The sequence below is a fragment of the Ambystoma mexicanum genome, chromosome 2q (genome assembly GCF_040938575.1).
Source record: "Ambystoma mexicanum isolate Mex_15411 chromosome 2q, UKY_AmexF1_1, whole genome shotgun sequence".
Taxonomy (NCBI): Eukaryota; Metazoa; Chordata; class Amphibia; order Caudata; family Ambystomatidae; genus Ambystoma; species Ambystoma mexicanum.
The window spans coordinates 109,621,364-109,639,020 of record NC_090924.1 but is presented as its reverse complement, the minus strand read 5'-3'; the positions used below and the strand labels follow the sequence as shown (position 1 = coordinate 109,639,020).

The 17,657-nt window shown below is 49.7% G+C and overlaps 1 protein-coding gene across 2 annotated transcripts in view; it reads right to left on the bottom strand.

Moving 5' to 3' along the window:
• TELO2 (telomere maintenance 2) overlaps positions 1 to 17,657 on the bottom strand; it is an 890,041-nt gene that overhangs the window by 106,573 nt on the left and 765,811 nt on the right. For both annotated transcript variants that reach the window (XM_069646967.1, XM_069646968.1), the window contains one exon: positions 16,902 to 17,017. In XM_069646967.1, the coding sequence (XP_069503068.1) occupies positions 16,902 to 17,017 (116 nt within the window). The remainder of the gene's footprint in view (positions 1 to 16,901; positions 17,018 to 17,657) is intronic.

The following is a 17,657-nucleotide window of genomic DNA, read 5'->3' as shown; positions in this document are numbered from 1 at the left end:
CCCATGCGAGCCATAACCTCCTTAAGTCTTGCTTCCAGTTGTAGTTCCTCAAGCCTTAGTTCCCTTTCCCTTCTGGCTTTGATTGCAATGATCCTGCCCTTTATTGTGGCCTTATGGGCGTCCCACCATACCGGAGGAGTTGTGTCCTCCCACTTATTATGATTAAAGTACTCCCCTAGCTCCTCCTCTATCTCCCTAATCAGGACAGGATCCCTGAACAGCGAGGCTGGGTACCTTCATTTCCAAATGGCCAGAGGACCCCTGGGTGCCGCCAATAACAGGGTGAGTGGAGCGTGGTCACCCAGTGTGATCGCCCCTATCTCCATTGCTGTCGCCCTCCCCAACAGTGGTTTCGAGATCCACACAGTCTATCCGTGAGTGCGACCTATGCGCATGTGAATAGAAGAATAGAAGGTGTACCCCTCCGCCTGCCCGCAGCGTTCTCACCAAGTGTCCACCAGGGCCAAACCGTGCATTTTCATCACCAGATCCCCTGACGGTCTTCCCCTGATTCTCCCACAATGAGGAGCGCCTGTCTTTGGAATGGTCCCAAGCCAAGTTGAAGTCCCCCATTAAGATGATGTTCCCACAGCGAATTAACCTAAACGTGTGAGGGATTTTGAATAAAGGCGTCCTGAGCCTGGTTGGGCGCGTAAAGGGTAGCCACCATGAGGAACTCCCCCTTCCCCTCGAGTACCACCGCAAGATACCGTCCTTGGTTATCCTTCTGCATGTCCCTAATAGACATGCCTGACTCGTCCCGTAGAGCAATTAAACCTCCCCCCCCCTTCTTGCACGCTTGTGTGGCCTGTACTAGTCGGGAGTATCCCCAGAAACGAATCCTGCGGGAATCCCTTGTTTGCACATGGGTCTCCTGCAGAGCCACTACCTGGGGTTGTTCTCTCTTGAGAAACCTCTCCACCTTTCTCCTCTTAACCTGGGAATTGAGACCATTTACATTTAGAGGGAGAAACTTTAAGACATCTAAATTAGCCATATGTCCGTTTAAAGTGAACCTTATTAACCATGATAGACCGTCTGAGCCCTTCCTCATTTGTTGTTCGCAGCGTGAGCTCCCGCCGTGGGCGCCGAATCGGGGCTCCCTGCCCTGAACCCTGGATCTAAAGCCTCCCCCGCCCCCCTGCCAACTCCCCCATCTCCCCCACCTAGGCGAGATCGACTGGCGCTCAGCCCCCCTCGTGAGTTTACCACGAGAGCCGATCTCAATATCAAACCCAGGAACTTCCCACGCAGGAAAACCCTTTCCCATTCCAAGACCCCTGTCACCCCCCCCCAGACCCGCAACCCATCAACATCAACTGAACAGCATTCGCTAGCGCCCTCCCGGCTCCAATGTAAGACTTAACACAGCCAAGGAGTGTCTTATGTGGCCGATGGGGGACTACTCTGGCCCGACGGACGATCCTGGGGCCCGACGGTGACAGGATTCCTGGGAGCTAAGTCCGTAACTGTCATATATCGCCCATGGAAAGTATGGAGCAGATGGGCGCTATGGAAGAAGGACTAGACTCCGAGTCACTGCAAGGTGCGCTCTAGTCTTTCTGTTGTACTGCCTACAAGTACCTGAAAATGGAGAACACCTGCGCGTTGCAACTTTCTTGCTGCCTACGTGAGTACACCTCGCTTGTGCTCTGCCTCCAGTTGTTTCTCTGTGTTTCCTTGCCTTCCTTCCCTGTTCGTCTGCGCGTGTCTTTCCGTTACCGCTGTTCGCGGTTTCCTCCTCCCGTCTATTCCACTTACCTGTTTGTTTTCTGCTTCCGCTGTTTATCCGCGCTCTGCGCTGCCTTCTAATACTCACACCTGCTTCAGCGTCTCATCTGCCATCGGACGCTCTCTGCTGGGAACACTTCGTTGTCCAAGTTCTTTGGAGTACTGTACTGTTTGTGCTGTTCCGCACTGGATCGTTATTTCCTATTCACAAAGAACACTTACCAGTGCATGCTGGTTATTGAAGTACGGATACACGCCGACAACTTCCTGCCAACTACAGCTACACAATCTTCCAGGGTTTTTCGGCAAGGCTTTTCCTTAGTTTGGGGTGGGCTCCCCGGAGTCCCCGCTGCCGGGCTAATTGCTTATAGGCAAAGCGGCCTCCGGGGGAGCTCGCTCCTATTTCGTCAAACAGAAGAATAAGATCGTCAAGACAAAGACAAAGACAGCCTGGAGGAAAAAGCCGGAAAGCTCATCAGACGAATCCGTAAAGACCCACACAGAATCATCAGGTGAGGAGTGGGCTAGTGGGAAGGAAAGTGTGAGTGATAAACCTACAGAATCTGAGAGTAACTCTCTTCCGTCCTCTCCTACGCTTAGTTGTAGACCACTCCCATGGCTTGCGTGTAGCCGGTTGCACCTCTGCCCCCGCCAGAGGGGACGAGGCCTGCTCCTCCAGGCCCAACACGGCCAACCCCTGGTCGCAGGTGGTGACCTTGTGATGGGAACCTTGACAGGTAAATGACAAACCAAAGGGGTGGGCCCATCTGTATCGAATTTGTTGGGATCTAAGAAAGGACAGGACAGGACCCATCCGTCGCCTCTTAATTAGCGTAATCCTCGCCAGGTCTTGATACAGCGAGATTTCCTGGCCATTGTAAGTGATGTGGTCGGCCCTTCTCGCCTTCTCCATAACCTTCTCCTTCATTGCATAGCTATGGAAAGCCACTAACACATCTCGCGGCCTGGATCCCGGCTCCGACCTAGGTGGACCCACCCTGTGGACTCTGTCGAAGTGCAGTTCTGAGTCCGAATTAGCTTCCAGCAGGTCAGCGAATATTACTTTCAGCACTGGGGCCAGCTCCTGATCCTGGATAGCTTCTGGCAGCGATTTGACCCTGATGTTCGCCCTTCTTGACCTGTTCTCCAGATCTTCTGCTTGCAACTCCAGGTTTTGTGTAGCTATAGCCATGGTCTCCAACAGGTTGTCCACCTTTCTTGCGTCCTCCGTCAGTTCTTGAATGGCCCGCTCATTAATGTCCACTCTCTCCTCGACTTTATTCACATCTCTTCTAATTTCCCTTAGGCTTTCAGCCAGATCCCCTCGGAGCTTGTCCATTTGCTGTTGCCCCGCTGCCGTGATCTTCTCAACCAGTTCACCCATAAGCTGTGCAAGCATCGCTTAAGTTATCGGCTTGTCTTGGACCCCCTGGGGCAGCCCGGAGGCGCTCTGGCCTGAGACCTGGGCCATCTCTTGAGCCTCAGCCGACTCCATATCTTTAGACCAGAATTTCGTGAGAGGGCCTTCTGCAGCTTTTTTGGGGGCTTTCCCCTGGGGTGGGCAGTCTTTTCCCTTGTTCCTTGACATGACTGATCGAAGCCACTGCCCACCCCCATCACCAAGAAGAAGGGAGCTAATTTGTCGTCGTGAAGAATCCCTTCCGGGCAGAGGCGATGCGGGTGGGGGGGTGGAAGGTCTAGCCGCTAGCTCGGGCTGGGCACAGGTCCAAGCAAAGGCGTGGATTTCCCGCGGAGGCCAGTTTCCAGTCCGTACTCCAGGTTAATCGGTGACTTGCCTGCAGTGCCCCACTAATCTAGTGGGGGACCCCCACTCCAGGGCCCAACCAATGGCCGCCGACGCTCTCAGAACCAGTACACCCCGGGTGTCTTCTCCCAATCCTGTGGCCAGACTGGCCCGTCTGCGTTTTGCACTCGGGGAAGCGCCTCCTACCTCAGGCCCCCGGAGCCTCTGTGCCCCCGTAGCTCAGGACACCCTGAGGGAAGCGCCACTCACAATCTCCTCCCGTGGTCCTCTCAGGTGCTCCCCAACACCCCCTTGAGCCTTCTCCCTACCTTCAAACTCGGTGATCTTCAGGGGGGGCAGTGAAGGTCTGCTTTGGCCCCCTCCAGGTCTCGAGGGGAGGAAGCGGCAACAACGAAGCAAGCCCGCAGCCAGAGCACTCCAGTCACTCCCGATTCGCTCCGAGTGCCGCGGGCTGCCTGTCCACAACTCTCGCTGCTTCTCCTGGCGTGCGGGGCAGGAGCAGCCCACCCGGTTATCTTTTTAGTCTTTGGTGGGGGGAGGGGCAGCAACACCTCCGCCGGGCGCCGGCCGAGGCACCCCAGGCCCTCCCCGCGGACCACCGGCAGCCCCTCGGCCTCGACCTCCGACGGGTAGAGGCAGACCAGCTGGCCGATGATCCGGTCCTCCAGGGGGAAGGGGCAGCGATAACCCGGCGGCCGCCAGCCATATCCCCCCAGGTTCGCCCTGCGGGCCGCAAGCTCCCCCACCACCTCACTTGGTGAACACGGCTCGAATTCCGGGCCTCCAAGCCGCCCCAACCCCGCCGCCACCAGCCGCGCCTCCTCCAGGGGCCGTCTTCCAGTTTAAAGAATGCCTCCCTCTCCCAGGTCCCCCGCCGCCCTGTCCAAGTGCCGTGGAGGGCTGCTAGTACAGCGGACGGGCTGGCAAATGTGTGCAGGACGGGAGCGCGGGGCACAACGTCCTCCTCCCTAGGCAGCCATATTGGATCTCCTACATTTGGATTTCATTTTGACAATGTCTTGTGCTTTCTGATGCACGTTTTATTTTATGACCCTCCCCTCATCTGCTCCTACCAAATCCTGCCTCCTGTCTCTCCCCCTGACTGCCGCCTGAGCCCTAGTTGATCTCTCCCACGTGACCGGAAAGGCCACAAAGCACCAGAGTTGTTTTCCGTACTGTGAGGGACCTCGGCCTACTTTGCCATGTACACATGGGTGGGGTAAGCAGCTTTGCTTCATTTACATTTGGATTTCATTTTCACCCTTCTTTTAAGCTTCCCAAGCTTGCTTCGTATTTTGACCCAACCCTCACCTGCTCCCACTGAACCCCGCCTCCTGGCTCTCCCCGACTGCCCTCTGAGCCCGGTTTGGTCAGAGGGCCTTCCCATGTGACCGGAAAGGCTCAATTTTAGAAGCACTCTTAGGACAGCCTTGTCCGGCCAGCTGGCTAAGGGCCAGAGGCCAACGGCAGCTCCCCTCTGGGTAGCTCCCTTTCCCTTTGCCCCTATTCGCCCATGGATGCCTGGCGGAGCACTCTGTAGCGACAACTACAGGTAGGGGGCACGGTTGGTGAGCACAGCGATTACTATGCTCAGGTAAAACCCTGTTACTTCTATAATCCTCTAATACCTGATGTACTTTTGTATACTACTATATGTTTAAAATTGCCACTGCTCTGTACCTTGCTCTTTCTCCTTAGTGCCTCCTAGACAAACACCCTCCTCCGGATGAACCAAGGCTATTTTCTCTTGTGTTTCACAGTAAACCTCAGAGATTGAATGGATATGAATCCTCATTTCAGTAAAAGCAACCCACCCGTAGATGCATAACATAGCACATTGTGCAGCCCTCTCCATAACATCTATGATGCTTTTCTCCTCACAGACTCTAGGCACCAGATATGCGTCAGGGTAACTACTCTCTCAAACATGGATCTTGCTTCTTATCTACCTTCTCCTTTAGGCACAGTTATTGCTCAAATCCAGACATCTTTTCGGGCACTATTCATGTTTTGAATTCTAAACAACTTTGCAGACACTGTTCATGTTTTGAATTCTAGACAACTTTTCAGGCACAGTTTCAATTTTTGAACCTAGAGGCTTTCTCAATCACTGCTTGCGCATTATTTCAGCTGCATCCTTAGGACCCTTTTCACTTCCAACCGCATTGAGTATCACATCTGACCTGAACTCATAGCATCGTTCCTTCAACCAAAGCTCTATCTGCTCCACCCTCCTACCCTTTAGGCTACACCCTTGCCACCATGCCTCACACTGCCCAAATTAGAGCTGCAAAATGGCGTTCCAGAAACCCAACTAATACCCTTCCCTGCCACCCAATCCCCCTCTCCTCCCCTCTCATACACACACTCTCCTCTCCCCCTCCACCACACTCTACTCAACACTCCTCCTCACTCCTCCTCCACCCCCCATGCATACCTCACACATCCCAGAACACAGCTGCACGCTGGCGTTCAACAATCCAGAACATCAGCCCTATCCTGCCACCCCTCCAATCCCTCTTCTCACTACCCATGCCTTCTCCCCCAACACACAGACACCCCCGCCCCCTCTCATCATCCTTACAACCTCCTCCCAACTTCACAAACTTGCACATCCCTTCTCAAAGCTCAGCGCAGGCCACCTTGGCCAACAAACCCCTCCTTATTCCATCCGGACCCTATCTCCTATTCCCAACCATGTCCAAGTTCTTTTCACCTCCCCTCAAAAACTCCCAACTCCTCCCAGTATCCAAATCATGCCTTCCTCTTCATCCCCCTCATCCTCTCTCCTTCCCCCTCATCTCCCCCTCAACCCTCCAGCACTACTCTAGCACACCTCCCTGCCCAATCCCAAATAGACCTCCCTCCCCTTCACCCCCCTCCGTTACAAGCCATGCCAAACCCCCTCTGACCCGCAATCCAATCCTCCGACAGAAATCCTACCTGCTCTCCTGCATACTCATCAACGCAAGATCGGTCTCCAAAAACAAATACAACATTTTTTACTTTATCACTGATGAAAACCCAGACATCTGGTTCTCCGAGGACTACGAATCCATTGCACACAAGGCTTTCCTCTCAGGCTACTCCCTAATCGTGTACAATAGATCCCAGCAGAGCTGGAGGAGATGCCATCCTCCACAAACATCTTCAGTCCTACTCACTGAGAAACAACCCAGCAACACTGATTGAGAATTACTTCTAGTAAAGATACAACTCTCCCTCTCATTCACCCACAATTTCTTACTCCTACACAGGCCTCCCGGCTACAACAGGAACTTTGCAAGACTCCCTCAAAGACTCCATAACAGCCAACCTAATTCAACATCCATCCTTCACCATATTAGGAGACTTCAACATCTGGTTTGACGTCCCCTCCAATCTTGTGATCCGTTCTCTCACCAGCAACATGGATGCACTCCACATGACCCAACTGATATCTTTCCCCACTAACATAGCAGGACACACCGTTGATGCTCTATTCAGCTCAAGTGACCTGGTCAACGCCATGCCTCCCCGCCATGTAATCTGCACCAATCACTCTGCTATTGTCTTCTCCCTTGTGAATCCTTTCTCCTCCACTCCCTGTCTCGCCATCCCCTCCTCTTTAACCTCCCCTGTACCTCTCTGGAACAAAGTCATTATAAACCGTGATCTGGCCAATTCCCTTCTATTCTCACTCCCGGCACTCAAACTCCATGACCTTTGATCATTGGCTCAGAGACCGGGCCCCAATCCTGAGTAGTACACACCCACCATAAAATCCATTAAAACGCTCAGCATTGCTTGGAGCGGACTTGGAGGACCAACCGCACACTTCAAAACAGAACCTCCTATGCAAGACTGACCAGGGCCTATCGGACCAACATTAAAAAAAGCTAAAAAAAAACACTTCCTTGTAAACCAAATCTCCAACATCTCTGGGGGATAGCTCAAGAGCAATGTGCTTGCCTTGGAAGCTAGACGACACGGAGCAACAAAGGTTCGATCCCTGGGTCCGCGCTTAGAAATTTCTGGATACTAAGCGCGTTATAAATAACCAATCATATCATAACTTCAATAACCCTAACAGAGAACTCCACACGATCGTGGCAAAATTCAGGACGCCACGCTGTTCAGTTCCCCCGTCCTCTCTTTCCCAATCACTCTGCGATGCACTGTCTGACCACTTTCACAACATCGCTATCGATAGACACTGTTGTATCATCTCGAAACTAGCTTCAACCTTCCCCCTGTCTTTGCGTCCTCCGCCTAGCCCCACCCCTCCTCTGCACACTCTGCCGGTCCTCTCCTCTTTCACTCCTATTTCACACCCCTAGTTGCTGAAACTACTAGCACAAAGCTGCCCCTCCGCCTCCCCTGAATATCCCTGTCCCCCCCTCACTCCCCAGGAACATCCTAACTATCACCTGTGCAGGCAGCATTGCACGGTCCATAATTAGCCATTCTCTTTCTTCTGGCTTCTTCCCAGAGGCCTTCAAAACCTCCCATGTCAAGCACCTTCTTAAAAAACCCTCCCTTGACGCTTGACCCCGTCCTTCCTCACAACTACTGCCCTTGCTCAAAAACCTGCTTCACTGCCAAACGTTTGCACTGCGCAGCTTACAAACAGCTCTGTCTCTTCACAGAAGCCAACTGCCTTCTTGACCTCGCCCAATCGGGATTCAGACCCCTTCGAGGAGCAGAATCCTCGCTTGTGTGCATATGGGATGATTTAAAAAGAACAGCAGATTTGGAAGGCTGCGCTGCACTTATCCTCCTTGACCTATCTGCTGCCTTTGCCACCATTGACAATGCCATACTCATAGACAGACTCCACTCTCTAGGCATAAGAGACGCTGATCTAGGACGGATCTCCTCCTTCCTTTACAGCTGCTTGCAAATCATGCTCCTTTCGCCTTTCTTCTCCCCCTCTCATCCTATTCCCAAAGAGGTCCCCCACAGGGAGACTCCCTGCCCCCTTCTCCTCTTCATTCTCATTAATTGTAAGCAGCAGCGTGCGTGGGACGGAGGCGCAACAAAGACTGTGGAACGGTTCCAATCCGATGCGCCCCACGATTGCTGCACGGCTCATAGGAATTTGTTAATCTTGGGTAAGCAGTGCTCACCGAGGTCCACCCAGCGCAACCCATGGAGTGACTGGAAGCATCCCGAGAGAGAGCGCACAACAAAGAAGGCCTAACTGACTCCCCTGTGGCCCGCCCCTTGATAACGTGTGCGGCCTGAGTAGTGAGAATAATAATGCTGTAATGGTGCCCAGGTAGGTCTGCCCAATGAGGCTTGTCAACCAATAGAAATACAAGATTGCAGGTGCCAAAGCACGCGACAAACTGGGCAAAATCACATGAAATAAGCACTGCAGTGAGCCTGCAACCACCAACTTGGCCTACAATTGTTGACTTTGCCACAAGGGTTTACACGCAGCCTTGGGCGAGCGAATACTGCAGCTTACACTGCGGAACCCTTGTGCGCGGCTCAGCGCTGGGCTAGTTCAGCGAGGGGGTCCCACAGCGGCTGGTCCAAGGAGATAAGTGCTGCCGCTGAAAGAGGAATGACACTATACAACGGATTGCTACGGCAGGGGCCTGCCCAAAAGGAGGTGCAGGACCAGACCAGCGTAACACAGATCCAGTCAGCTGTGACAGCAGAGGCAGTGCACTTCAAGACAGAGCAAAGTGTATAAGAGGAGCAACATTAAGACCGGACCGCATTAATTAGTCACAGGAGGTGGGCGAATATGAAGACTCATAACGGAGATGAGGGTGCCGCCGGAGGTCACACTGCCCGCAGCTAAATAAGTGCATTACACCTTGAAGTACAGCCGCAATAGTGCAATTAGATACAGTTGCACCCAGGGGTGCTGGGACGGCTGGCCTTGCCCTGGGAATTGCTCGTCGAGCTGACTAACAAAACACAGACCCTAACAGCACCATTGTGGGGCCAAGGCCCCTCCTTGCAGCCATACAAGTGGGGTGGTGGCAAATACAGGCAACATAAACACAAGCATTGCCTATGACCAAGGGTGCAACGCTTTCCATTGCTGAGGTGACAATATGCTATTGCGGGGCCACTACGGCACACCAAGCAGCGGCGGGTTCTTGATTCCAGTGGGAGTAGAGGCCCGCCTGTGGCGAAACTATCCAGACGCGAGAGATTGCTGGCGCAATGAAGGATTGGCAGCAAGAACAGAGCCACGCCGCATGAAGCAACCATGGCATCCAAGCCCCAGAAGAGTAAGGCGAAGCAGCCCACATTGGATACCTTTGCTAAGACAACCACGGCGGCGGAAAGAGTAGGCACAAGAACATCTCAAGAGGATGCTGACACTGGAGAGGGGAGATCAACAAATCCTTGCTGCCATAGCATCATTGAAAGAATCTCTTGAGGCTAAAATTGAGGCCGTCAGCATAGATGTGAACTTGTTAAGGCAAGATGTCAGGTCACTGGCCGAACGCACAGGTAAACTCGAGAAGGTAATCACAGAAAACTCAAGTGGCCTTAAGGACACCTCAGAAGTCAGGGTTTTACAGCAACAAGTGCGCAATCTCGAAGACAGTTGAGCCCTCTTTTTCTAAAGCCCAGGCGATGCAGACAAATGGATGGACACGCAGAATCTGCCAACCGGCACAGAAGCAGGCCCAAGCAGAGACGAGCAGCTATGACCAGCAGATCCAGTCAACTACAAGTCAACGAATTCTGCAAATAAACACTGAAAGGATATGAAGACTCCCATGCTGGGAGCTGAATGAAGAAAGGACAACAAATGCAGGAGCTCAGGATTTGGTGCCAATTTAAAAACACACTGCATGGGAGCATCCTACCCCTATGATTGGATTTGTTTGTTCAGATACTAGCAGTTATGGATCCACCCATTGCGCCCTCGCAAAAGGGCAATACTTTGGAACGAGAGCAAGAAGTGGGGATGCCTGAGCACAAGATATTGCGCTGGGCAACTGTTGGGGAGGTGGGGCGTAAGGGAGTTGGGGTAGATAGTTGGGAGTTACCCTGTGAGCCCACAATGGATATACTGTACTTGATCTGGCATGTTGGTCTGATATTGTGTGTTAGACATTTTAAATGTGATGGGGATCTTAGAATAGGATCCTGAAACGTCAGGGGCCTTAATAGTTACATGAAATGTAACAGGATTATGACCCATCTGAAGTGAAAGAAAATTGATATAGCACTCCTAAAGGAGACCCACCTCACAAAAAGAAAGGCAGATTACATTAGCCAAGAAGTGGAGAGGCACGACGTTAGGGTCATCATACTCCACTTATGCTCAGGGTGTACTGATTTGGGTGGCGCCGGCAATACCTTTAAAGGTACTGGAGACTTTCCAAGACAAAGAGGGCAGAAATGCTTGTGTTGCGGGGGCGGATAGGACAACAAGACTTTTGTATAATTAACACATACGCACTGAACCAAGAGACTGCAGCTTACTTTTGCACGGTATATGCATGAATTAGTCCACACAGAGACGGTACATTGATATGGGAGGGGACTTTAATTGTACACTTACACAATATTGGATAGGTCAGACCATAAATTCATGCACCCAGCCCCATCGGCCAAAGCCTTATGCACACTGTTGCAAGCATTCAAGCTCTCAGATATATGGCGGACTGATCACTCACATTATGCAGCTCCCCAAGACCTGGACACTAGGTTGGACTATGTTTTTGTAGGAGACGACAACCTGGGGGAGTTCAGGGAAGCGGAATATAAAGCTAGAGTGTTATCCGATCATGCCCCGCTGGTGGTTACATGGCCGATGAACCCCCCCAAGAGCACGTATCCCGATGTGGAAACTGAGGAGCAAATCTCTGCGGGACGAAGCAATCGAGAACAGTTAAGGGAAGGGGTGCAGGAGTATTTCACTAACAGGAAGTGTGGAGTCAGCAGGCACATTATGGGAAGCATTCAAGGTAGTGATTAGAGGGATTGCGATCGCCAAAGCAAACAGGGTTCAGTCCTCGAAAGAAAATGATCTACGTAAGGCGGAAAACAAACTTGGAGCCATAAGCGGTCATAGCGCTCGCCAAGGCGAGAACCCCGCGAGGTGTTTGCCCTGCAGCAGGAGTGTTTAAGACACTGGGATAGACTGGGGAAACTGAGCTACAGGAAATATTTTGAACTGCAACACGCAACGGGAGACAATCAGGGCGCCTGCTAGCTTGGCTGTACAAAAGCGAGACGGAACAAAGATTTATTCGAGCAATAAAGGCAAAGGATGGAGGGATCTGTGAGACGCAACAAGACATCAATAAATGTTTCAGTGAGTTTTATAAGCTATTGTATGTGGAGACATCAGGCACACAGGAGTCAGAGATAGAAGAGGCTTTAGAGCAGATAGATCTCCCCAAACTGGACGCAGAGGAGGCAGACAGGATCTAGGCCCACATAACTAAAGAAGAGTTGGAACACACTATCAGAGGGCTGCCATCAGGGAAAACCCCAGGAGCTGACGGACTACTGGGTGAGTTTTATAAAGAATTCATAGCGGCAGATATGCTGCCATTACTGGCAATGCTGAATGAATCATTAGAAAAAGGCATTTTGTCGTTGTCTCTAAGAGAGTCAATCATAGTTCCGCTGCTGAAACCTAACAAACCCAATACAGAATGCGGCTCCTATAGACCCCTCTCGCTGCTTAACCAAGACAGGAAGATATGGGTGGCCCTGATGGCCAACAGGTTAAAGCCTGTCATCCACAATCTTTTATATTCAGACCAGTCAGTGTATGTCCCCAACAGAAATATTGCCTGTAATTTGAGGAGGGTACACCACATCATTTGATCAAACACAGGATAGTGCCCAGCTCATGGCAGTCATCTCGCTGGACGCAGTTCAAGCTTTTGATTCGGTCAGGTGGCCATGGCTATTATTGGTGCTGAAAAGTTTTGGTATGGGGTGGACATGTATTAAATGGGTGAAGCTATTATACAGTAACCCGGTGGCGAGAGTAAACACAACACAATATCGGAACAATGGGAGTTGGGCAAACGCACCAGCCAGGGTTGCCCTTGGTCCCCCATGCCATTTATATTGGCCTTAGAACCGTTGTCAGTAAATCTACGAAAAGAATTTCAGGAGGCGGGTATCGAAATACAGGGTGATACACATCTGATCTCCCTATATGCTGACGATATGCTCCTTTATCTGCGACAACCAGAGATTAAACTGCGGGACATATTGGATGTGTTTGAACGCTATGCAGACCCCTCGGAGATTGCGGTCAGCACACAGAAGTCAAGCGTACTCCCTCTAGCGTGGTATAGGGGTAGGCCCGGGGGGCACTGCCAGTGCTGCCTATCAAATGGGAGGAAGACACATTTAGATACCTAAGAGTGGATATGTTTCATGACGCTGAAGTGGAGCTTAGGCAGAACACCATGAAAGCGGTGGCCAAAATAGAGAATTCCATGAAGTTCTGGGCCAAGCTACCGCTATCGTTGATGAGGAGGGTGGCGCTGTTGAAGATGATGGTGCTAACGAGGTTGCTTCATTATTGCTTCATTATTTCACTAATGTCCCCTATAATATACCTAGAGTCTTCTTTAAGACGCTGAACACCACCTGTAGGAGTTTCTTGTGGCATAATTCCAGGTGTAGGTTATCACTGGAAGAACTGCAGAGACCATATTAACAGGGTGGGATTAAAGTGTCAGACTTTGAGGGGTATTTTTATGGCATGCCAGCTGCAGTTTGTCAAGCACTGGTTATCAGATGAACAGACTCAAGATCGGGGGTTACTACAGCCGGCATGCGCCCCTTTTTTCCTGAAAGAGATGGTATGGTCCACAGTACCGCAGAACCCCAAGCCTCCACTGTTATTAAATTTGGGGATGACACTGCGGCATAGGGTCTGTCAATTTCTAAGCAAAGATGCACTCTACTCACCCCAAGTCCCGTTGGTGACACTTAAGAAAGATGATATGCAACTTAGACTAAATATCAGGAAATATTGGGAACCCAGAGGGGTGGTGACATTAGGGGACATACTCAAGGAAGGACGGCCAATGACCTTTAGTGAGGTCGCTGCCAAACAGGTGTCGGGATAGGGGCAACATATAGCCTACGCCTCTCTTATACACACACTGAAATCAAGATGGGCTGGAATGGAGGGAGTATCAGAGGAAGACGAGACAATAGAAACATTCTACGATATCTCGGAAGGGGGACAAATGGTATCAAGAATATATGAGATTCTGATGACAAAGCCAGATAGTAATCTATTGCAGCTTAAACAAAGCAGGGAGGAGGATTTGCAAGAGCAGCTGCCAGATGAAGCTTGGCATAGGGCCATGGGGTATCACAAAAAAAGTGTCCTGGCACGCAAAGCTACAATTGATTCAATTATATGTTACCCACAGAGCGTTCTTAACTCCGCAGAAGATAGCAAAATTTAGTAAGGCGTCAGAACAAGCTTGCCCAAAGTATAGCTTGGGATGGTGTGGCCCAGACCCTGGTTGGGATCGGCCAGTCGGCAGATTCGATCTCCTCCAAAGCGTGCCTGCTAGGTATCTTCCCAAGACCGAAGCAGACAAGACATGTTGGCAAACTGAGAGACTTGGCGTACATACTGACGAAGCGCAGGATTGCAATGGGGTGGAAGGCGCGGAAAGCCTCACTCACTAGTGTTTGGCTGACAGACATCCAGAAATGGTCACTGGCTGAAACGGCGGTCTGGCCGGAAGCTTCACAGCACAGCCAGGAAGAACAGAATACAAATTTGATGGCCTGGACACAAATGAAAAAAAGCAGATCGACTACCCCTCTCTTTATATCCCTTATTGTCTACCAGTCGGCAAATCAGAAATCTATTTATTTAATAGATGGTTCTGTACATTGCCCAGAAAAACAAATTCTACAAAATACATTAAAACATGTGCAGGCTCATAAGACATCAAGGACACATATCTGATATAATTATCAAAACTTTTCCATATCTATGAACAGTTTTCCCAAAAAGAATTGCTTTCATTTTCAATATTATTTTGTCACTATTAGGTTTTTTTGAAAGAATTGATAAGAATTGATAAATGTATGTAATGAGTGTCTAGTTAAATCAGATATGTGTCCTTGATGTCTTATGAGTGTGCACATGTTTTAGTGGTTTTAATGTTTTTTTAAGTAGATGTGAGATTAAATAAAATTTAATGTTCATGTATTTTGAAGAATTTGTGTTTCTGGGCAATGTACCAAACCATCTATTAAATAAATAGAGTTCCGATTTGGCGACTGGTAGACACTAAGAGATATAAAGAGAGGGGTAGTTGATCTGCTTTTTTGTAATTCTGCTTTATTAGCCTCCTATTGTGCAGAATCGACCCCCCCCGACAACATAAAATAGGGAGTACCCAATCATAAGAACCTCTGGACACAAATGATACAAGATTTGTTGCCCCCTGCACAGCAGGTTACGCAAACACAGACACATGCAACACTGTATCTAGTAAATCCATCGATGGACTTTCCATCGAATTCATTTGCATCGAAGGATTTGCATCAAAAATATATGTATCAAATGCATGTTTTTAAAGGGTAAAGGGTGAATTTGTTTTTTGGGGGGTTTTGAAGGGTAAAAAACAGGAGGTAGCCCCCCCATTAAAAAAACTAAATTAAATAAATAAGCATTCGATGCACATTTTTTCGATGTAAAAACTGTAATGGAAAGACCATAAACCACGCAACACTGCTAACGGTGGGACAGGGGGTAGGTTAAGAGAGCAGGCTGACTAATACATAACACTGGTAGACATTGGTGGGGGAACAGGTTCACGGGAGGGAGGGGAAGTTGAGTAGATGTAGAACGTGATGCATCATCAATGTTATACACATGTTTGTGTATTTGATTAAAAAACCAATACAAATTGTTTTTAAAAAAAATGATGCAGATGACACCCAGATCTTTTTCAAGATCCCCAAGTTGCCGGCCTCCCCCAGCCCTTACCTTGCCACTTGAATCTCTGAAATCGACCACTGGATGATGGATAACCACATCCTCCTCAACCCCGACAAAACTGAAATCCTAATTCGCGGTAAAACATCTCTCCTTCCCCAACCAACCCCTTGACCAAACTCTTTAGGAGCCCAACCCGCAGCATCCGCCTCTGTAAAGAATCTTGAATGTACACTGGGCTCAAACTTATCACTTTCTCACCACATCAATACCATGTCCAGAACTAGCCACTTCCACCTACGCATCCTCAGGCAAATCTTCCCTTACCTCTCCTACCCACAGAGTCTCTGCAATCCCTGCCAGCATCCTCTCCCGCTTAGACTATGCCAACTTCCTCTATCTAGGCGCCTTCGCGTACCAGCTCAGAAAACACCAACAAATCCAAACTCTGCAGCCAAACTCCTCCTCGCCCTCTCACCCAAAGAACACATCACCCCAGCCCTTAGAGTACTACACTGGCTTCCTATTAGCCAACGGGTATCCTTTAAGGCCATGTGCATGACACACCGTGCCATCCATAATACTGGCCCAGAATTCCTCCAGGACAAGCTCACATGCTACCAAACCACCAGAAACCTTAGATCTGGTTCTGCAGCCCTCCTTGTGATTCCCCCCTTTCAACTCCATTAGAATGGGAGGATCCGCCTTTTCTGTTCAATCCCCCCTCTTTCCAGAACTCCTTTCCATTACACATCCGTCGCAATGAAGACTACCTCTCCTTCAGAAAGACACTCAAAACGTGGTTATTTCCTGCGGCAACCTAAAGTTTCTTCCCACCCTCCTCTCTCTCTCTCCCTCTCTCTCTCTTCAAGGCACCATACGCATCTGTCACATTTTCGTTTACATCCAGGATATTTCCCACCGCAAGGTAAAGTACAACTCTCAGAACAGTCGGGACAACTCAAATTCGCCTAGCAACACCAAAACCAAAAGCACTGAGCCAGACATCAATCAAGATACGTAGTCAAACACAACTAGGCGCAGCATGGCAACCAACCCACACGCATTGCATCCAAACCCCACTCTGATACACAAGCTACAACAGCCATCAGACTGCAGCTATGACTGATCACAAAATTCGGTCTAGCTGGACACAACGAATCTCCAGCACTAGAATGCTGCTTCGAACTACGACAGATTTCGGTCAAGCTGATCACATAGCAAAACTCTTGCGCTCTCCTTAAATCTCCTGACCTCCCCCCAGGATCCATCCATATGCCCGACCATCTTGGGTTGCTTAGTGGAGCACAGCTAGCCCACCTAACCCCTATCTCAGCGTAATACGCAACCGCATTCTACTCAGTCCAACAATCTACATACTTGGACTCCAGTCCCTAAGAACGTTCACCCACAAGCGCGTTGAGGCCATACTAATGGGATAAAGGTGCTATGTAAATGACAAAATATTACTACTACTTCTTACAAAACCAAAGTCTTTACCTGCAAGCCAGTACTGCGTTTCCAGAAGTTCGTCTGTCATGTCTGCTATTAGACGCTCCTTGGGAACACTGAGTAGTGTCAAAGAGATGCAGAACAGGAGGCCTTGGCGCACATATCTGATGGAAGAGAAAGAAGAAAGGTTTGTTTTAAGCAGCCTGAATAAGAAACTGATGCAGTAACTCAGGCTCCTTTTCAGATATAGCCTGTTAAAAAGACTGTAGCACCCAGAAATCATTTCTGAAATCATAGTGATCAAACATCCTGAATCCAGGTGTAAATGCAACCGCTTTCAGGACAATGTGTGCATGTGACCTAGACAAAGGATGGGATTTGCTAGGCATTTGGCCATGCACAAATAGCGCTTCGCATACAAAAGTACAGATGTTTATCAATAACACTTTCTCCCTAATACCATATATACTTTGGGCCTCTCCTCTGACAGAGTGAGTTTTGTTGGTGGTAGAAGTAAAAACAGAGAGATAAAAAGTGGGGAATAAGGGGGAAAGGCAACTGTGTGTATTGTAAATAGTAGCTGAGAGAGAAGAGAGGGACTGTTATTGGACTGTTATTGGAAGAATTGATAGTGAAAAAAGAGATGGTGAGTTTGAACAAAACAATGAGGAATTTAGTATTAAAGCAATGAAGAACAGGAAGTTGACATTAATGGGTAAGCAATGAGAGGAAAGGGCGAGTGTGACTGGAGGAATTGAGAGAGGAAACAGTGGGAGTTAGCCGAGGTAAGGTCAAGCTATCAAT